Source organism: Kogia breviceps, chromosome 1, assembly GCF_026419965.1.
Source record: "Kogia breviceps isolate mKogBre1 chromosome 1, mKogBre1 haplotype 1, whole genome shotgun sequence".
NCBI classification, from domain to species: domain Eukaryota; kingdom Metazoa; phylum Chordata; class Mammalia; order Artiodactyla; family Physeteridae; genus Kogia; species Kogia breviceps.
Window position 1 is genome coordinate 22,851,736 of NC_081310.1, and position 23,687 is coordinate 22,875,422.

The window sequence follows — 23,687 nt, forward strand, 5'->3', positions numbered from 1 at the left end:
TTAAGACTTTTTTGTTAACTTTTTAAATGTAATAATGATAATATAGTTATGTCTCTTAAAAAAAAAGGGCCCTTACCACTTAAAGATATATAATGAAATATTTACAGATAAATGATATGATGTCTGATTTCTCAAAACAGAGAAAGTGGGTGGGAGTATAGCTGAAACTGAACTGGCCAGGAGTTGTTGGTAACTGTTATAGCTAGATAATGGGTACCTAGAGGTGCATTATACAACTCTGTCTGCTTTTTTCTTTTTTAATTAATTAATTTATTTTATTTATTGTCTGTGTTGGGTCTTCGTTGCTACGTTTGGGCTTTCTCTAGCTGTGGCGAGTGGGGGCTGCTCTTCGTTGCAGTGCACAGGCTTCTCATTTTGGTGGCTTCTCTAGTTGTGGAGCATGGGCTCTAGGTGCACGGGCTTCAGTCGTATAGCACGCAGGCTCAGTAGTTGTGGCTCATGGGCTCTAGAGCACAGGCTCAGTAGTTGTGGCGCACGGGCTTAGTTGCTCGGTGGCATGTGGGATCTTCCTGGACCATGGCTCGAGGCTGTGAACCCTGCATTGGCAGGTGGATTCTTAACCACTGTGCCACCAGAGAAGTGCCCTGTCTGCTTTTATATGCATTAAATTTTTGATAATTAAAAAAAATCTAAAAGCTTGACCTAAGTTGATACAGGTAGAGGGAGGGCCTGGTGAGATATGTTACATACTTATTCACTCAGACCCTCATTAGTATCTCCAGAGCTCTGGATTGGTGCCCTGTCTCTAGTTGTTGGGGTTTTATGGAAATTTGTGTGATTCTTCAGAGTTAGAAGCAGTAAAAGATGGGATGAAGGCAACAGTCTCTCTCCCATTTTCATTTGTGTTTCTTGTTTTTTTAAAACTAATTAATTAATTAATTAATTAATTTTTGGCTGCCTTAGGTCTTTGTTGCTGTGCGCGGGCTTTCTCTAGTTGTGGTGAGCGGGGCTACTCATTGCGGTGTGCGGGCTTCTCATTGCGGTGGCTTCTCTTTGTTGTGGAGCACAGGCTCTAGGTGTTCAGGCTTCAGTAGTTGTGGCTCACGGGCTCAGCAGTTGTGGCTCATGGGCTCTAGAGCACAGGCTCAGTAGTTGTGGCGCACGGGCTTAGTTGCTCAGCGGCATGTGGGATCTTCCTGGATCACAGCTCGAACCCGTGTCCCCTGCATTGGCAGGCGGACTCTTAACCACGGTGCCACCAGTGAAGTCCCTTCTTGCTTGCTTTTGACAGAAAATCATGCTGTTTCCTTTTCATTCTTTTCAAAACTGAGTCCTCTCTAAGAAGTGGGTCAGTCTTTCACATTCCTCAAAATCCCTAACCCCAGGAAAGAAAAAGTTTCCTCACTAAGAAAATTCATTGTAAACTATGAATTATAAAACTTGCAAAAAAATGATGTTTATTTTGTTATAAGAAAACAGTATCAGAAAAAGACAAAAACATATCTCATAGCTTAACAAGAGCTAATCTGAGTTTCATAAAACTTTACATATTACAAAAGACAAGTACCTAAAAGGACTTTTATTTTTATCTGCTAGATAGCTTAAAAAATGAAAGCAGTGTTTTAACTAGGCTTTTACACGTAGATTTTGAAGTTAAAATTAAGCACTGCAATCAACCATCTAAGCATCAATAAAAACATCAATACTTTAGAAGTAGCGTACTAGTATTTAGCCTCTGACTCCCTCTGCTGGTGTATCGATGGATCTCTCTCTCCCCCCAGCCCCTCTCCCTCTCCCTGACCCCCTGTTCTTTCCCCCATCTCACCCTACACACACTTGCTCAAATATGACATATTAGCTCTGTTTTTACTTCTACTATTTAAAAGAAAGAATTTCTTTAAAACACAAGTGTCCTACTTGTGAAAATGATAAGCCTTGGCTCTTTTCATATTTTTAACTTTTCATATAAAAATATCTTACCTATCTTTGGAAGTTAAAAGGTGTAATTCTGTATTCCAAGGATAATTAACAACATACAACTAAGGAATAAAAAATGTTATACATATACACACAAATGACAAGACTTTTCTTCAAAATAACATTAGTTGTAAAAGGTAACACTATGAATATTTTAATGGATTATGCTATAAACATTTTTATTTATAAAGACTCTATCTATCCCAAGCCAAGTAGTTTTTCTTTTCAAACAAAAAGAAACAAACATTATTAGACTATGATTCAAACTAAATAAAATAAAAAGAAAATAAAACATTAAATTACTGATAAAAAAACAAACTAAATAATTTATTTAATCTAATTTTCAAAACAAACAGCACATTACATTCTTAAGAGTCAGGCTATTCAAGAAAATTGTTCTATATAATAATTCTATACTTGTTTCAATTTAGCCTTAGATTTCTTTGTGCCTAATCAATAAGTACTTAGCAAACGAATAGCTATTCCTAGTCTCAGAAAAGAAAAAAAGTTCCTCCTAACCAGAGAGCTGGCCAACACATCACAATTGTTGAGGTGACTGATAATGGTAGGATGCACTGAGATTACTAAATAAAAACCTTTATACTTATACAATTTATGAACAGTTAACCAATCAGTTTCACAGAGCATATACTAGAAGGTTAGAGTCCTTAACACAGAAAAATAATAAGAACCAAACCCAAGAAAAGCCCAACAAAAATAGATCTCTAAGTCTTTTTTTGCTGTTATAACTTATTTTCAAGCTGGCTGGAAAATAACAGAGTTCTTAAAACCAACACAATGATTTTTAAAAGTATAAAAATATTTGGTCCTAGAAAAATTTTCAACTTTAATAACACAAAAGTCATTGAGATTTTTTAACAAATAACCAAAATATTCAGAGCAATTCTTACCACTTGGATAAGGAACTCTACTGGAAAACCACCTAGCGTTTCTGTGTCAGAGCCAGAAATTTTACTTCTCCAAGGTGACTGTCCTAGTAAGGGGTCATTATCCTGTGGGAATAAAAGGGAATCATTTAACCATTGACTTTTCAAGAGGAAGTATCTATGTTTTTAATTAATTAATTAATTAATTAATTTTTGGCTGTGTTGGGTCTTCGTTGCTGTGTGCAAGCTTTCTCTAGTTGCGGCAAGCGGGGGCTGCTCTTTGTTGTGGTGCGCAGGCTTCTAATTGTGGTGGCTTCTCTTGCTGCGGAGTACAGGCCCTAGGTGCATGGGCTTCAGTAGTTGTGGCACGGGTGCTCAGTAGTTGTGGCTCGCCGGCTCTACAGCACAGGCTCAGTAGTTGTGGTGCACGGGCTTAGCTGCTCTGTGGCATGTGGGATCTTCCCACCAGGGAATGAACCTGCGTCCCCTGCATTGGCAGGCGGATTCTTAACCACTGTGCCACCAGGGAAGTCCCAGAAGTATCTTATTTTTAAAAAAATTTATTTTATTGACATATAGTTTATTTACAATGTTGTGCTAAAGAGTATATATGTACAGCAAAGTGATTCAGTTATGCACATATATACTCTTTTTTTCATATTCTTTTCCATTATGGTTTATCACAGGATATTGAATATAGTTCTCTGTGCTATACAGTAGGAAGGAAGTATCTTATTCTTAAATAAAGATCAAATTCTATTATAATTACTACTCTATTAAAAATCCTACGAAAAGGAAAATATTTCCAGAGTTGAAGCAACTATTTTATTTACTTTATTAACTTTTTATTTAATATCTGACAACTCAAAATAATGTGGGCACCTCCTGAAGTTACTGTAATAGATGTGTATTTCATAAGAACATAGTTTACATTCATAATAATCATTTAAACTACTGGTGACATCTAAAAAATATTACTTACTGTAATGGGTGACTGGAGAGGAGGAGTATAATGTAACCGTGGTGGAGTCATAAAAAATCGAGAAGGTCGCTGTTTTTGTCCAAAGGCAGCAATAGGCATCGTCTCATGAGGCTCATTACTCTATGGGAAAAGAAAATAGTCCCCCAAACTTGAAGAAATTTACCAATCAGTTTAGCTTTATAACAGTTCTATTTTATCATAAAATATATTAACCTACAAGATCAAAGGGCTAGAACTTAAGTCAGAGTATAGATACTACTCTGTTACTAAGAGGCTGAATTCATAAAACAGAAGAAAGTGATCTACTGAAAGAAAGGAAAGTGATCTATGGCCACCCTTGGTTGTCTCTGTGTTAAAGACTATCTGAATATTACGCACTGTAATTAAAGGCAATTCTTATCTGGCCAGGGAGAAATGTTTGGGTGATCTCATAAAGGAAATTACATTAATGAAACAGAAAAGTAATTTTTCTTTTTTGAAATGGGAGGTTTAAAGATTTCCTCCTTTAATGAAAAAAACTAAGATTGGTATACCTTGCTCTATATTTAGACCAAATTTTCTTTCTCTCCTACTCCTCTCTAAAAGTACATTTGATAAAGAAACCCTTACAATAAGCAGAGTCACAGTTTTTTTAAAAGTATAGATCAGAAAAAAAAGATTCTTCTATTCTTCTATTATAAAGTAATTTTGATTTTTAATTGTAAGTTCACAACACTTAAAAATCAAGTTTATAATAAATAAATGAAAAAAGGGGAGGCTAAATGTGAACAATTTAATTTCCATAATGCTTAGAGGTAAACAGTTTTGTTATAAAAAGTTCATTACTCATTAAAAAAACTATTAGAGTTATATTTATCCTTTATATTTTAACTTATTAGAAAGGTATATAATTTCCATGACATTGCTAAATCAAGCATGATCATGAAATAATGGTCCAGTAGTTTAATGGACTATATCAGAAGTTCCAAAGGTGTGGATTCCAGTCTCAACAGGGCAAGAATCCAGCTTGAAAGCCTTGAATAAATTACTTAACGTACTTATGTTTCAATTTCATCATGCAAAAAGTGGGGGTAATTAACAACCACCCTGCATACTCTGAGGATAAAATAGGAACATATAAAAATACATATTTTGAAGTGCAAGATGTTAACATACTTTTAAAGTCGTTTTGCAAGAGGACTATACCAACAGCTGAAATGAAAGTGTTATGTAGCTTATTCCCCAAGATTAGTTAGTCAAGAGTGATCAGTTGTGTCACACTGAATTTGGTAGACGGATGCTAGCTTCTGGAAAATGTGGAAGACTTAAGTATAGTTCTGCTCCAGGAGTCTAGTAAGCAGGGCTGGAAACCATTAAAGATCTCTTCCTCTTTGACTTGAAATCTTGATTCTATCATAAATACATAAATACACAAATTATTATGTATTTATGTTTATGTATTTATGTATATTTATGTAAATACACAAATACATAAATACATAAATCCCTAAGAAAACTCTACAAAACATATTTAATAGGCATAAAACATGTGTATTATGAAACAATACTTACAAGAACTTCATAGTCAGGGATAGTATGAGTTCCAAGCCCTGCCCTATCAAAAGTTACTCTATAAGTAGCATTAAGAGTATCCACAGCATCTATCTGTCCAGTGAACAGACCATCATGAACACCACGTAATCGTGCTGAAAAAAGAAACAAAAAGGCATTATGATATTTAGGAGATACAGAAAACTGTCACATACAAAACTGCTCCAAGCATGTAATTCAAAGTGGAGAAAGTATAGTAAGTACTGTTGTCTATTAAAGTTTCAAAAAAAGCATGTACTTTATTTTAGGCTTAAAGGAACAACAAAATTTTTTGAAACAGAAAACAAAACTATAAATGGTGATCCCTAATTTGATATATGAATGAAATCATATAGCTACCAAACTAAGGGGAAAATATTTTAACATCATACCATTGCTTTAAACCTTGAATTGCAAAAAAAAAAAGTCAACAAATTTGGTCATTATACTCATGAATGAAACACTAGTAGTAGTTCAACTGAAAAAAAGAAAAAATAAGACAATGGTGCTATGCAGAAGAGATTTACTAGGTTTCAGACTGCTAACCTTAGAAAGGGTTGCCTATAACATTGACTTCTGGGTACTTGAATTTTGGGAGTGTTCCCATTGTTCCCATACTAAGAAAGGTGGTTTACTGTGCCTAGACTGTGCAAACAATGTGGTTACCTGCTTTCCAATTCTTGTATGTGTCGGGCAGAAGGTGCCTACTAACCGGCCCCCTGTAAAAACCTTGGGCATTGACTTTCTAATGAGTTTCCCTGGTAGACAACATTTCACAAGTGCTGCTACAACTTGCTGCTGAAGGAATTATGCAAGTCTTGTGTGACACTACAGGGAGGGGACTCTTGGAAGCTTGTACCTGTCTTCCTCTGAACTTTGGCTCCATGTACTTTTCCCTTTGCTTATTTTGCTTTATATCCTTTTCTGTGATAAGCCATGGCCATGAGTACAACTATTTGCCAAGTACTCTGAGTCTTTCTAGTGAATCACCAAACCAAATCTGGGGGTGGTCTTGGGGATCCCTCACACAGATGAATTCTTGTGTCACTATTATTTAAATCCAGTCTGAAGTAACATAGGAAAATCCAAGCAAACATCCAGCATGAGTGAAAAATATAAGAACAGTAGCATTTAAGGCATTAAACTGGGCAAAGTGACACATCTTATAAACATAAAAACGTATAAAGATAGTATTTATTTTTTATGTTTTAATTTTTTTTGGCCACGGTGTGTGCCATGTGGGATATTAGTTCCCCAACCAGGGATCAAACCTGTGCCTCCCTGCATTGGAAATGCGGAGTCTTAGCCACTGGACCACCAGGAAAGTCCCAATGATATCATTCAAATAAAATACAAATATTCAATGCAAAACTATTTAAAAGGATCAACTGATAAAAACTCAATTGTAGAAGACTAAAATATCATTCTCTTATGGTTACCAGTGGGGAAGGGTGGCAGGAAGGGATAGTTGGGGAGTTTGGGATTGAGATGTACACACGGCTATATTTAAAATGGATAACCAACAAGGACCCACTGTATAGCACAGGGAACTCTGCTCAATGTTATGTGGCAGTCTGGATGGGAGGGGAGTCTGAGGGAGAATGGAAACAGGTATATGTATGGCTGAGTTGCTTTGCTGTGCACCTGAAACTGTCACAACATCATTAATCAGCTACACTCCAATGAAAAATAAAAAGTTAAAAAAATATCATTCTCAGTCTTTGACAGACCAATTAAAGGAAAAGTAAACAGGTATACAGAAGATATGAGTAATAAAATTGAGTAAACAAACACAAATATAGAAAAGGACCTCCAGCTATGGCAGCGTGAAGAGGTTGGTGATTCCTCTCTGCAAAAGACTTGTATAAACCTGTACAAGATTGTCAACGACAACCATTTCAGGGTACTAGAAATGGGCCAAATGCAGAAAACAATTAAGAAATGATTACTGTTGAAAAATTGCTAGAGCTTGTTAGGGACAGGTGAACTCAGTGGCCTTTTTGCAAGAGGCTATTCACTCTACCATTACCAACAGTTTGGTTGGTAAAAAGAGTTTCTCTAGTGTATGGTTGGTCATGGAAACAGTGTTGTTTGTTGCCAGAGGGGCAGACAGGATGTGGACCAGTGGGTAAAAACCTGTGACTGTGCTAGTTAAGACTGGCAAACTCGATCAGGAAAGAATAAGAAAACCCCACAACTTTGCAAGCCTAAGAGGGAGTCCTGTCTGAGATGACTGGCAGAATAGCTAGGAATTTAACAGGGAGATCCTGGAAACTAGAGAGCCATAAAAAGACTGAAATAAACTCTCCATAAATTCTTGCCTAAGTGGAAAACTATGTGATTGGGTGGGAAAGACCTAAGAAAGTCTGGTAAAAAGTAAAAGCTAAGGATGACCTGAAAACGGACAGCAACTTTGTATGTGTTTCCCAAGTCCACACAGAGATCAGTCTGAGGCCTTTCTGGATTAAGATGTTTGAGTACAATCTCTGCCTAAGTCATTGGTTGGCCACTAAGTTATGCAGACACAGGAACATTCCCTAGGAAGCAAGCTTAAAAATAAATAAAAGAGTAAAAAAAAACCCAAAAAACTGAGCAGAGACATCAGTGGTTGCATAGGCAAGTTACTAAGTAAAAACGATTCTCCAAAAATTACAGAGTTGCTACAATATATTATCTAAAATATCTATTTTCAACCAAAAATTACTAGATATGTAATGAAATAAAAAAGCATGATTCTTACTCAGGATGAAAGTACAGTAAGTAGAAACTGATACAGATGATACATTAGCAAAGTCTACAAAAGTAGATTTTATAAATATGTTCAGAGAATTAAAGACAATGACTCAACAGGGAATTTCACAGAAACTATACAAAAGAACCAAATAGAAACTTTAGAGTTAAAGAGAAGATTTGAAGAAAAGAATCAGGGAATATTTTAGATAATATATCATAGCAAGTCTGGATTCTGATCTATTAAAGAGAGATCAACAGAAATTATCCAATCCAAAGAACACAGAGAACAAAAGATTGAAGAAAAATGAAGGGAGCCTCGGAGAGCTGTAAGAAGATGTCAAGTGCACCAACATATTTGTAATGAGAGACCCAAAGGAAGGAGAGAAAGAAGGAGAAAAGGAAATTGCAAGAAATTATGGCCAAAAATCTCCCATATTTGATTTTAAAAATTAAGCTATTAACCCATGAAACTCAATAAACCCCAGATAGGATAAATATAAAGAGTATCAAGCTTAGACACATCATAGTGAAATTTCCAAAATCCAAGGATAAAGAGAGAATAGTCAATAGAAAAGCTTCAAGAGAAAAATGACTCATCACATGTAGGAGAAGAGCAACACAATTAACAGGTACATCTCATCAGAAACAATGAAGATCAGAAGGCAACAGAGTGACATATTCAGTGTGCTAACAAGAAAAAACCATCAGGCAAGAATTCTATATCCTGTGAAACTATTTTTCACAAATGCAGGAGAAATGGAAACATTCTCAGATAAAAAGAGAGAATCTGTTGCTACTAGACAAGTTAGGAAGAAATACTAAAATACATTCTTTGTGATAAAAGAAAATAATACCAGACAGTAACTAAAATCCACAGCAAGAAAAGAAAAACACCAGAAATGGTAAATATGTGGGTGCATACAAAAAACGGTGTGTACAAAATACACACACACATTTTTTTTTTTGTGGTACACGGGCCTCTCACTGTTGTGGCCTCTCCTGTTGTGGAGCAGAGGCTCAGGGGCCATGGCTCACAGGCCCAGCTGCTCCGCAGCATGTGGGATCTTCCCGGACCGGGGCACGAACCCGTGTCCCCTGCATCAGCAGGTGGAATCTCAACCACTGCGCCACCAGGGAAGCCACACACACATTTTTTTTTTTTCTATTCATTTCATTTTTAAAAAGTAAGATTATTTAAAGCAATAATTATAATACTATATTCTCAGGTTTATCACAGATATTAATGTAACACGTTTGATGACAGTGAAAAGGAAGTAGGAGAAAATGGAGCTATATTGGAGTAAATCTGCTACATTTTATCAGAATTAATTCAGTATTAATCTTAAGTAGATTGTGATGTTAAAACTGCATATTTATTTCCCAGAACAACTAACACACACATACACACAAAACCCTAAAAAAATACCTAAAAATAACAACAGAGAAATTAAAATTGTATACTACATTTGTATACTAATATACAGACACTAACTATATAACTATACTAAGTAAAATTTGTATACTAATTGTATCCTAAACAGTATTTGTTTAACACAAAAGAATGCAGGAAAGGAGGTAAAGGAAAATAAAGGATATGAGACATATTGTAAACAAATAGCACGACAGGCATAAATGCAAGCATATCAATTATTACATAAAATGTGAATAGACTAACCACTGATCAAAAAGCAGAGGGTGAAAGAGGTCAAAAGGTACAAACTTCCAGTTATAAAATAAGTAAGTCTATATAAAATACACAACCAATAAGGACCTACTGTACAGCACAGAGAACTACACTCAATATCTTGTAATAACCTATAATGGCGAAGAATACACACACACACACACACACACACGCACGCACGCACACGTATACACATATAACTGAATCACTCTGCTGTACACCTGAAACTAACACATTGTAAATCAACTATATTTCAATAAAAATTTTTTTTTTAATTGTAAATGTACATAAAACAAAAAATGTCATGGGGAGGTAATGTACAACATGGTGACCATAGTTAATAATATTGAATCATATATCTGAAAGTTGCTAAAAAAGTAGATATTAAAAGTTGTAACTTTTTTGGTAACTATGTGTGGTAATGGATATTAACTAGACTTACTGTGGTGATCATTTTGCAACATATACAAATATTGAATCATTATGTTGTACACCTGAAACTAATATGATGTTAGATGTCAATTATACCTCAATAAAAAAATACAATTAGATAAAAATTTCTTAAATTTTTAAAAAGGCAGAGGTTTGCAGACTGACTGCAATAGAACAAGACTCATCTATAAGCTGTTTATATATTTCTACATGTGTCTGAGACACACTTTATTTTTTTATTTTTTATTTTTTTAAAGAAGATGTTGGGGGTAGATTTATTTTTGCTGTGTTGGGTCTTCGTTTCTGTCTGAGGGCTTTCTCTAGTTGTGGCAAGCGGGGGCCACCCTTCATCGCGGTGCATGGGCCTCTCACTATCGCGGCCTCTCTTGTTGCGGAGCACAGGCTCCAGACGTGCAGACTCAGCAGTTGTGGCTCACGGGCCTAGTTGCTCCGTGGCATGTGGGATCCTCCCAGACCAGGGCTCAAACCCATGTCCCCTGCATTAGCAGGCAGATTCTCAACCACTGCGCCACCAGGGAAGCCGAGACACACTTTAGATTCATACATTCAAATAGATTTAAAGTAAAAGGATGGAAAAAGATTTACCACAGTAACAACAGAGTACTGGAATGACTATATTAATGAAAATTTAAAATAAGGGATACTACTGGAAACAAAGAGGGCCATTTCATAATGATAACAGGGTCAATATAGCAAGAAAATATGACAAATATAAATATATATGCACCATAACAGAGCACCAAAATACCTGAAGCAAAATCTGATGAAATGGTAAAGAGTTCAACAATTATAGTTATTTTAATATTCATCTTTCAGTAACTGATACAACAATAGAACAGAAAAATCAGTAAGAATATGGAAGACATGTACAACACTATCAATCGATTTGACCTAACATATACACAATGCTCAACCCAACAGCAAAATACAGTTTTTTGAAACATACATGGGGCATTCTCTAAGACAGACCAAATGCTAGGTCATAAAACAAGTCTCAACAACTTTAAAAGAAGTAAAATCATACAAAGTACTTTCTCCAACTGCAACAAAATGAAATCAGAAATCAGTGAGTCTTCACCAAGCAGGCTTGGTTATGCAAAATAAACTGAGAGAATACTTATAATACGAAAAGTATAAGAACTCAAATATAATTTGGAGGGAGGACCATCTTATGTTCTGGCATATAATGTATACTTACATACATCAAACTTTAGAGGAAGATTTATAAAACTTCAGGGGAAACTCACTTTCTACACTTCTGTGTTTTTTTCTTCTTTTTTTTTTTGAGAATGCATTGCCTTTATAAATCAAGAAGATATTTCCATATTTTTATATGGATGTCATTTATGTCCCTCTACCACAGATCTATATTTGAAGTCAGGCTCCCCTATTATTACAGGAGTATCTATCTGTTCAAGTTCTATCCAGTTTTACTTAACCGGCTCAAAGACTTTTAAAAATACTTAAACTTGGGCTTCCCTGGTGGCGCAGTGGTTGAGAATCTGCCTGCCGATGCAGGGGACACGGGTTCGTGCCCTGGTCCGGGAAGATCCCACATGCCGCGGAGCAACTAAGCCCGTGAGCCATGGCTGCTAGGCCTGCGCGTCCGGAGCCTGTGCTCTGCAACGGGAGAGGCCACAACAGTGAGAGGCCCGCGTACCACAAAAAAAAAAAAAAAAAATTGTCATGCTTTACTCCAAAGTGGTATACCATCCTATCAACAATGTATATGAATTATGGTAGCTCCACATCCTTGTCAACATTTGATGTTATCAGTAGTTTCAATTTTAGCCATTCTGGTGTGTGCAGTGGTATTTTACTATGATTTTAATTTGCACTTCCTTGATGACTACTGATATTGAGTACTTTTTCACATGCTTACTGGCCATTCATCTTCCTCTGGGAAGTCTCTACTCAAGTGTTTTGTCTATTTTTTGAATTGGATTACTTATGTTTTTATTACTAAATAATAGAGTTCTTTATGTTTTCTAGATATAGTCCCTTTTCAGATATATGATTTGGAAATATTTTTTTCCCAGTATATGGCTTGCCTATTTATTTTCTTAATGTTGGCTTTTAGTGGGCAGAAGTTTTAAATTTGAGTTAAACCTAAAAATCACCTTTATTTTTCTTTTTTGATAATTACTTTTTTGTCACATCCAAGAAATCTCTGCCTACTTAGAGATCACAAGATATTTTCCTGTGTTTACTTATAGAAGCTTTACAGTTTGGGCTTTTAGGTTTAGCCCTTTGGTCCATCTTAGATTAAGTTTTTTGTATAGCATGAGGAAAGGTCAAGGTTCATTTTATTTCCGTATATATACCTAGTTGATCAATCATTATTTATTGAAATGCCCTTCCTTTCCATTGAAATGCTTTGGTACCTTCAGAAAGTCAACTGGACATATGTGTGGATCTATTTCTGGATTAAACTATCCTTCCCATTTTCACAGACATTAGAATAAGCAAGACATTTTCAAAAAAAAAAAAAGGAAAAGAAAAGAAAAGAAAAAGAAAAAGGCCTGCTGTGATTTAGACTGTTTACCTCTAAGATCAGTCTTGGCAGAACTGACATTTTTAACAATACTGAGTTTTCCAATCCATGACATGCTTTATCTCTCTAATTATTGAGGTTTTTTATGCTATTGTCAATAGTGTCATTTTTTAAAATGTCATTTTCTAGTTGTTGCCTTATTATAACAGAAATACAACTAATTTTCATATTGATTTTATATCCAAAGACCTTGCAAAAAATTCATCTTATTAATTTTAGTCCTTGATTTGTGGATTCCTTAGGATTTTCATATGGGTAATCATGTCATCTGTGAAAAGAGACAGTTTTACTTCTTCCAAACTTTATGATTTCTATTTTTTTCTTGTATTATTTCACTGTATCTAGCAGAATGCTGTATACAGATCGTAAGTGTATCCTTGTACTGTTCCCCATCTTAGTGGCAAAGCATTCAAAATTTCACCATTAAGTATGTAGTTGCACATTGATTTTTTCATATATTAACTTTGTCAGGTTGAGGAAGTTCCCTTTTATTTCTAGTTTGTTGAGAGTTTTATCATGAGTGGGCATTAATACTGTCAAATGATTTTTTTGTTATTTATTGATAGGACCATGTGGTTTTTCCACTTTATGCTACTAAATATGGGGAATTACATTAGTTGATTTTTAAAAAGACTTTTTTAGGAGCAGTTTTAAACACACATCAAAATTTAGAGGAAAGTACCGAGTTCCCATACATGCCCTACCTTTACTCTCCCTAAGAGCTTCCCCTACTATCAACCCATATAGCTGCTTCCTGACACACCCAGCAGGCTCTCCCACTATCAACATCCCACACCAGAGTGGTACATTTTGTTAGCTTATGAACCTATGCTGAAACATTATTATCACCCAAAGTTTATAGTTTACATTAGGGTTCACTCTTGGAGTTGTACATTCTATACGTTTTGAGTAACTGCCCATCATTACAGTATCATTCAGAGCAGTCTCACTGCGCTAAAAAAACCTCTGTGCTCCACTTATTAATCCCTCTTCCCAATAGACCCTGGTAATACCTCATCTTTCAACTATCTCCATAGTTTTACCTTTTCTAAAATATCATACAGTTGGAATCATTCAGTATGTAACCTTTTCAGATTGGCTTTATTCGCCTAGTAATATGCACTTCAGGTTCCTCCATCTCTTCATGGAATTTTGTCATTATTATTATTACTTTTTAGGCCATGCCACACAGTCTGTGGGATCTTAGTTACCCAACCAGGGATCGAACCCAGGCCCCCGGCAGTGGAAGCGCAGACTACTAACTACTGGACCATCAGGGAATTCCCTCTCATTTCATTTCAGCTTCAAATAATATTCCACGTCTGGATGTATCAGTTTATTCACCTAATGAAGGACATAGTGGTTCCTTCCAACTGTTGGCAATTATGAATAAAGCTGCTATAAACATCCATATGCAGGTTTTTGTGGAGAAATAAGTTTTGAACTCATTTGGGTAAACACGAAGGAGTGTGACTGCTGGACTGTGTGGTAAGAATATGTTTAATTTTGTAAAAAAATTGCCAAACTGTTTTCCAAAGTGGCCATACCATCTTGCATTCCCACCAGTAATAAATAAGTTCCTGTGCTCCACATTCTCGTTTGGTATTGTCAAGTTCTTGATTTTGGCTTTTCTAATAGGTGTATAATGGTATTTCATTGTTTTAATTTCCATTTCCCTGATGACATATGATGTGGCACATCTTTTCATGTGCCTATTTGCCATTTGTATATCTTTTCTTTTTTAAAAAATTGAGATGAGATTAATTTATAAGATCATATAAATCTCAGGTGTACAACATTATATTTTGACTTCTATATATATTACAACGTGCTCACCACCAAAAGTTTTGTTTCCATCCGTCACCATACAACAGCCGCCCTTTCCTCATTTTGCCCTTCTCCCAACTCCTTCTGCTCTGGTAATCATACTATTCTGCTCTCTGTATTTATGTTTGTTTCCATTTTGTTTATTAATATTCTACATACAAGTGAAATCATATGATATTTGTCTTTCTCTGACTTATTTCACTTTGCATAACACCCTCAAGATCCATCCATATTCTCACAAATGGCAAGATTTCATTTTTCATGGCTAAGTAGCATTCCACTGTATATTTTACACACACACACACACACACACACACACACACACACACACACACACACACACACACACACCCCACACACATCTTTATCCATTTATTCAACAATGGGCACTTAGGTTGTTTCCATATCTTGGCTATTATAAATAATGCTGTGATGAACAGAGGGGTGTATGTAATTTTTTGATTTAGTGTTTTTGTATTCTTTAAATAAATACTCAAAAGTTAATTAGCTGGATCATATGATAGTTCTTTTTTTGGTGTGTGTTATAGTTCTATTCTTAATTTTTTCAGGAATCTCCATACTTTTTGCCATAGTGGCTGCACCAATTTATATTCCCACCAACAGTATGAGAGTATATCTGCTTTGGTGTGGTACCTGGTCAGATCTTTTCTCCATTTTTTAATCAGGTTGTTAGCTTTCCTATTATTAAGTTTTAAGAGTCCTTTGCATATTCTGGATAACAGTCCTTTATCAGATATGTCCTTTGCATATATTTTGCCCCAGTCTGTGGCTTCTCTTCTCATTCTCTTGATATTATTTTTTCAATTATTTTGTTGTAGTAAAATACACTAAAAAGTTATCATCTTAACCATTCTTAAGTGTAGAGTTCAGTGGTATTAAATATTAATAATGTTGTTCAATCATCACTCATATCTATAACACTTTTCATCTTGTAAAACTGAAACTCTACACCCATTACAGTAACTCCCCATTCATCCCTCCCCACCAGCCGCTGGCAACCACCATTCTATTTTCTGTCTCTGTGACTGTGACTATTTTAAGAAGCTCATATAAGTGGAATCACAGGGTACTTGTTTTTTTCTGACATTTCACTTATCAATGCCCTCAAGATTCATCCATGTTGTTGCAAATGGTAGGATTTTCTCCTTTTTCATGGCCAAATAATATTCCATTGTATATACAGCTGACCCTTAAACAGCACAAGTTTGAACTTCAGGGGTCCACTTACACATAGATTTTTTTCAGTTGTAAATACTACTGTACTTCATGATCCATGGTTGGTTGAACCTGCAGATATGTAACTGCAGATATGGAGGGCTGAGTGTTTGTGAATTTTAGACTGCATGGGAGATGAGCACCCCTACTCCCTGCATTGTTCAAGGGAGGGTCAACTGTATACACCTTATTTTCTTTCTCCATTCATCTGTCAGTGGACACTTAGGCTGTTTCCATGCCTTAGTTATCGTAAATAATGCTGCAACGAACATGGGGGGGGGTGCATGTATCTTATGAGACAGTGAGTTTGTTTCCTTTGGATAAACACCCAGAAGCAGTATTGCTGGATCATGTGGTACTTCTATTTTTAATTTTTTGAGGAACTTCCTTACTGTTTTACATAGTGGCTACACTGATTTACATTTCCACTACCAATCCACAAGGGTTCTCTTTTCTCCACATGCTTTCCAACACTTGTTATTTCTTGCTTTTTTGATAATAGCCATTCTAACAGGTGTGAGGTGCCATCTCACTGTGGCATTTCCCAGATGATTAGCGACGTTGAGCATCTTTTCATGTACCTGTTCGCCATCTATGTGTCATGTTTGGAAAAATGTCTATTCAGCTCCTCTGCCCATTTTCTAATCAGGTCGTCTTTTTATTGTTGAGTTGTATGAGTCCCTTACATATTTTGAATATTAACTTCTTATCAGATATATGATTTGCAAATCTTTTCTCCCATTCTGTAGGTTGCCTTTTTATTTTGTTGATTGTTTCTTTGGCTGTGTAGAAGCTTTTTATAGTTTGATGTAGTCCTACTTGCTGATTGTTGCTTCTATTCCTTTGTTTTTGGTGTCATATCAAAAAAAAAAAAAAACCATTGCTAAGACCAATGTCAAGGGGCTTTTCCTCTGTGTTTTCTTCTAGTAATTTAATAGTTTCAGGGCTTACATTTAAGACTTTAATCTACTTTGAGTTTATTTTTATGAGAGGTGTAAGACAGGAGGCCAGTTTTATTCTTCTGCATGTGAATATCTAGTTTTCCCAAGACCATTTATCGAAGAGACTGTCTTTTCCCCACTGAGTATTCTTGGTTGCCTTGTCAAATATCAGTTGACCATATATTCATGGGGTTTTCTAGGGGGGTTCAGTTCTGTTCCATTGGTTTATGTGTCTATTTTATGCCAGTCCCATACTATTTTGATTACTATAGCTTTGTAATATAGCTTGAAATCAAGACATTTGAGTGTCCCAACTTTGTTCCTCTTTCTCAAGATTGCCTTGGTTGGTCAGGTCTTTTTTATGTGGTACCACATAAATTTTAGGACTGATTGTTCTATATCTGTAAAAAATGCCACTGGAGTTTTCATAGGGATTGCACTGAATCTATAGATGGCTTTAGGAAGTATGAATTGTTTAAAACAATATTAAGTTTTCCAATCCATGAACATGGGATATCTTTCCTTTTATTTTTGCCTTCTTCAATTTCTTTCATCGATGTCTTTTAATTTTCAGTGTACAGATGTTTTATGTCCTTGGTTAAAATTATTCCTAAGTATTCCATTGCTTTTGGAGACATCATGAATGAGACTGTTTCCTTATTTTCTTTTTCAGATATTTTGTCTTCAGTGTATAGAAACACAACCGATTATTGTATGTTGGTTTCATATCCTGGCTTTACTGAATTCATTTACCAGTTCTTATAGTTTTTTGTAGAGTCTTTAGGGTCTTCTCTATATAAGATCATGTCATCTGCAAACAGAGATAATTTTACTTCTTCCTTTTGGGTTTGACACCTTCTTTTTCCTTGCCTGACTGCTCTGGTTTGGACTTCCAGCACTATATTGTCACACTTGTCTTGTTCTTGATGTTTAGAGAAAAAGCTTTCACTCTTTCCCTGTTGAGTATGACATTAGCTGTGGGCTTGTTCTTTAGCTTCTTAAGGTAAAAATAGAAATTTATACCTTTTAAAAATGTATATAAGCATTTCCTTCTGATGTATTTAAAAATGTAAAAGTTTCCTCTATATACTTCTTTAGTTGCACCCCACAAATGTTTATATTTGGTATATTTATTAGCTTTCAATTTAAAATATTTGTGGTTTTCCCTTGAGATTTTCTCCATTTACTTATGAATTATTTAAAGTATGATGTTTCATTCCCAAATACTTGGATATTTTCAGAGATCTTACTGTTTCAATTTCTGATTAAATTCTGTTGTGCTCAGAGAAATTCTGTACACTGTATATGATTTCAATCTTTCAAAACTTATTGACATGTGTTAATAGGCCAGCATATGATTTATCTTGACAAACAAAGCCTAAGCATGTGCAAAGATTATATATTCTGCAGTGCTGGGGTACACTGCTCTAAAAATATCAATTAAATATCATGATTGGTAGTGCTATTCTTTTTTTAAAAAATTAATTAATTTTATTTTTGGCTGCATTGGGTCTTCATTGCTGCGTGTGGGCTTTCTCTAGTTGCAGTGAGCAGGGGCTACTCTTCATTGCGGTGCACGGGCTTCTCACTGCGGTGGCTTCTCTTGTGGCAGAGCACAGGGTCTAGGCATGCGGGCTTCAGTAGTTGTGGCTCGCAGGTTCTAGAGCGCAAGCTCAGTAGTTGTGGCACACGGGCTTAGTTGCTCTGCGGCACGTAGGATCTTTGCAGACCAGGGCTCGAACCTGTGTCCCCTGCATTGGGAGGCAGATTCTTAACCGTTGTCCTACCAGGGAAGCCCAGTAGTGCTATTTTAATTCTCTATAGTTGTACTGATTTTTTTTTTTCCTGTTCTCAATTACTGGTAGAGAGTTGTTAAAATCTACAACTATAATTGTCGACCTGTATATTTCTTCCTTTAGTTGTCTTACTTTTTGCTTTAAGTATTTTGAACTTCTGTTATTAGGGGCCTACTAATAAATATATATTAGAATTTGTTGTGTTCTTCTAATGAAGTGCTCTTTCAATCATTATCAAGTATCTCCTCTCTCTGGTAATACTCTTTGTCTTGAAATCTATTTTGTCTGATGTTAACATAGCCACTTCAACTTCCTATTGTTAATATCTGATTGGCATATATTTTTCATTCTTTTGCTTTTAACCTGTCTGTGATTTTTATATTTCAAGGACAACTCTTGAAGACAGCACATACAGTTGACCCTTTAACAACATGGGGATTAGGAGTGGTGATATCCCCTGAGCAGCTGAAAATCTGTGTATAACTTTTAACTCAAGAGTATAACCCAAAACTTAACTACTAATAGCCTACTGTTGACTGCAAGCCTTACAGATAACATAAACGGCAATTAACACATATTTTGTATGTTATAAGTACTAAACACTGTATTCTTACAATAAAGTAAGCTAGGGATAAAAAAAGTTATTAAGAAAATCATAAAGAAGAGAAAATACATTTATAGTACTGTATATTTTTATCAATACCATAAGTTTACATTGTCTGTTTACAAGATGAATCATGTCTCAGTACCTACATCAATATTGTCTTATATGATATTACAAAATGCTTTACATGTTGCGCATATTACTAAAACTAGACATCAAGAAGAGAAAAGATAATGTGAAAAAGAAATTCATTTTTATTTACAGGTACAATGATTCATGCATTGATAATGAAGAAAAAGCAACACAAATTGCTTTAGAGTAGTCTAGTGTAATCAATATGATGGCTTCATGGTAGCCTGGCATATACATTAATGAATGAATCATTATAAAAGTTTTATGGCATACAGTTTTACTGTCATATTCATAATACAGTATTAAAACACTTTCATTTTTAAAAAATTGAGGTATAGTTGAATTACAATATTATATTAGTTTCAGGTATACAACATAGTGATTCAAAATTTTATAGCTTATACTTCATTTAAATTTATCACAAAATATTGGCTATATTCACTGTGCTGTACAATACATCCATGTAGTTTATTTCTTTTATACTTAGTAGTTTGTACCTCTTAATCACTTACCCCTATCTTTCCCCTCCCCTACACCGCTCCTCACTGGTAACCACTAGTTTGTTCTCTATATCTGTGAGTCTGTTTCTGTTTTATTAGCAACATAGGTTACTTCCATATCTTGGCTATTGTAAATAATGCAGCTGCGAACATTGGGTTGCATGTATCTTTTCAAATTAAAGTTTTCATCTTTTCTGGATATACACCTAGGAATGGAATTGATGGATCATATGGTAGTTCTGTTTTTATTTTTTTGAGGCACCTCTATACTGCTTTCCACAGTGGATACACCAACTTACATTCCTGCCAGCAGTGTACAAGTACTCCCTTTTCTCCATGTCCTTACCAACACTTGTTAATGGTGGTCTTTCTGATGACAGTCATTCTGACAGGTGTGAGGTGATATCTCATTGTGGTTTTGATTTGAATTTCTCTGATGATTAATGATGTTGGGTATCTTTTCATGTGCCTGTTGGCCATCTGTATGTCTTCTTTGGAAAAATATCTATTCAGGTCTTCTGCCCATTTTTTTTAATCAGGTAGTTTTTTCAATATTGAGTTGTATGAAATATTTATATATTTTGGATATTAACCCCTTATCAGTCATATCATTTGAAATATTTTCTCCCATTCAGTAGGTTGTCTTTTCATTTTGCCAATGGTTTCCTTTGTTGTGCAAAAGCTTTTAAGTTTAATTAGGTCCCATTTGTTTATTTTTCCTTGTTTCCTTTGCCTTAGGAGACAGATCCAAAGAAATATGGCTACGATTTATAACAAACTGTGTCCTGCCTCTGTTTTCTTTTTTTTTAAAGTAGTTTAATTTAATTTATTTAAAACTTCATTTAAAAAATTATTTATTTATTTTTGGATAGTTACAGAAGTCAAGGGATCTCGACTTTTTTTTGGCTGCGCGGCATGCGGGATCCTAGTTCTCTGACCCGGGATCAAACCCGCACTGCCTGCACTGGAAGCATGGAGTCCTAACCACTAGACCACCAGGGAAGTCCCCGCCTATGTTTTCTTCTAGGAGTTTTTTGGTTTCTGGTCTTACATTTAAGTCTTTAAATCATTTTGAGTTTATTTCTGTATGTGGTGTGAGAAAATGTTCTAATTTCATTCTTTTACATGTAGCTGTCCAGTTTTCCCAGCATCACTTATTGAAGAAACTGTCTTTTCTCCACTATATATTCTTGCCTCCTTTGTTGTAGATTAATCGACCATAAGTGTGTCAGTTTATTTCTGGGCTCTCTAATCTGTTCCATTAATCTATGTGTCTGTTTTTTTGCCAGTACCATACTGCTGTGATTACTGTAGCTTTGTAGTATACTCTGAAATCAGGGAGTGTGATACCTCTGTTCTGTTCTTCTTTCTCAAGATTGTTTTGACTATTCAGGGTCTTTTGTGTTTCCATACAAATTTTTAAATGATTTGTTCTAGCTCTGTGAAAAATGCCATTGGTATTTTGACAGGGATGGATTGAATCTGTAGATTATCTTGGGTAGTATGGTCATTTTAACAATATTAATTCTTCCAATCCAAGAACATGGTATATCTTTCCATCTGTTTGTCTCATCTTTGATTTCTTTCATCAGTGTCTTATAGTTTTTGGAGTACACATCTTTTACCTCCTAGGTTAGATTTATTCCTAGGTATTTTATTCTTTTTGATACAATTGTAAATGGGATTGTTTCATTAATTTCTCTTTCTGATAGTTCAGTGTCAATGTATAGAAATGCAAGAGATTTCTGTATGTTAATTTTGTATCCTGTAACTTTACTGAATTCATTGATGAGCTCTAGCAGTTTTTTGGTGGTGTCTTCAGGATTTTCTATGTATTGTATCATGTCATCTGTAGACAGTGACGCAGCAACAGTTTTACTTCTTCCTTTCCAATTTGGGTTATTATTATTTCTTTTTCTTGTCTGATTGCTGTGGCCAGGACTCTCAATATTATTGAATAAAAGTGGCAAGAGTGGGCATCTTTTTTTTTTTTTTTTTTTTGCGGTATGCAGGCCTCTCACTGTTGTGGCCTCTCCTGTTGCGGAGCACAGCCTCCAGACGCGCAGGCTCAGCGGCCATGGCTCACAGGCCTAGCCGCTCTGCGGCATGTGTGATCTTCCTGGACTGGGGCACGAATGTGTGTCCCCTGCATCGGCAGGCAGACTCTCAACCACTGCGCCACCAGGGAAGCCCAAGAGTGGGCATCTTTGTCTTGCCCTTGATCTTAGAGAAAATGCTTTCAGCTTTCTATTGTTGAATATGATGTTAGTTGTGGGCTTATCATATACAGCATTTATTATGTTGAAGTATGTTCCCTCTATACCCACTTTGTGAAGAGTTTTTATCATAAATGAATGTTGAATTTTGACAAAAGCTTTTTCTGCATCTATGTAGATGATTGTATAATTTTTTATTCTTTAATTTATTAATGTGGTATATCACATTGATTAATTTGTGGTTATTGAACCATCCTTGCATCAACTGGGATAAATCCCACTTGATTATGATGTATTATCCTTTTAATGTATTGTTCGACTTGATTGTTAATATTTTGTTGAGGATTTTTCTTTCTTTCTTTTTTTTCTGTGGTATGTGGGCCTCTCACTGTTGTGGCCTCTCCCGTTGCGGAGCACAGGCTCCGGACACACAGGCTCAGTGGCTGTGGCTCACGGGCCCAGCCACTCCGCGGCATGTGGGATCTTCCCAGACCGGGGCACGAACCCATGTCCCCTGCATCGGCAGGCGGACTCTCAACCACTGCGCCACCAGGGAAGCCCTTGTTGAGGATTTTTACATCTATGTTCATTAGTGATATTGGCCTGTAATTTTCTATTTTTGTGGTATCTTTGTCTGGTTTTGGTATCTGGGTGATGGTGGCCTTGTAGAATGAGTCTGGAAGTCTTCTTTTCTCTGCAATTTTTTTGAAGTTTGAGAAGGATAGGTGTTAACTCTTCTCTAAATGTTTGGCAGAATTCACATATAAAGTCATCTAGTCCTGAACTTTTGTTGTTGGGAGTTTTGGGGTTTTTTTGTTTTGTTTTGTTTTGTTTTGCTTTAAATTACTGACTCAATTTCATCACTGGTAACTGGTCTGTTCATATTTCCTATTTCTTCCTGGTTTGGTCTTGGGAGATGGTACAGTTCTAGGAATTTGTCCATTTTTTTTCTAGGTTGTCCATTTTTTTTGGCATATAGTTGTTTGTAGTATTCTTTTATGATCCTCCAGTGTCAGTTCTGACTTCTTCTTTCTGGCCCTCTTTTTTTCTGGAGAAGTCTGACTAAAGGTTTATCAATTTTGTTTATCTTTTCGAAGAACCAGCTCTTAGTTTCATTAATATTTTCTTTTTAAGTCTCTATTACATTTATTTCTGCTCTGGTCTTTATGATTTCTTTCCTTCTAATAACTTTGGATTTTGTTTGTTCTTTTTGAGTACCTTTAGGTGTAAGGTTAGGTTGTTTATTTGAGATTTTTCTTGTTTCCTGAGGTTGGTTAGCATCGCTATAAACTTCTCTCTTAGAACTGCTTCTGCTATGACCCACAGATATTGGATTGTTATATTTTTGTTTTCACTTGTCTCCAGGTATCTTTTGATTTCTTCTTTGGTTCCTTCAGTGATCCATTGGTTGTCCTTGCTCCATGGGGAGAAGCCCCACAATCGTAATTATTCTCATTTGTGGGCTGCCCACCCTGGGAGTATGTATAATGATTATAAAGCAACTCCACCCCTCTTACCCATCTCACTGTGATTCTTTCTGGTAGTTTCCAATCTTTCTCATCAACAGTTGTTCTGTAAATAGTTGTAATTCTGGTGTGCCCATGAGAGGAGGTGAGCTCAGAGTCTTCCTTCAAT

The 23,687-nt window shown here is 35.7% G+C and overlaps 1 protein-coding gene across 1 annotated transcript in view; it reads right to left on the reverse strand.

Annotated features, from left to right (window-relative positions):
- The window catches only part of LIN9 (lin-9 DREAM MuvB core complex component), a 100,938-nt gene that overhangs the window by 35,834 nt on the left and 41,417 nt on the right, over nt 1-23,687 (reverse strand). The window contains exons 8-10 of the mRNA XM_059065742.2: nt 5,359-5,492; nt 3,808-3,927; nt 2,850-2,951 (exon numbers count right to left, since the gene is read on the reverse strand). Of these exons, the coding sequence (XP_058921725.1) occupies nt 2,850-2,951; nt 3,808-3,927; nt 5,359-5,492 (356 nt within the window). The remainder of the gene's footprint in view (nt 1-2,849; nt 2,952-3,807; nt 3,928-5,358; nt 5,493-23,687) is intronic.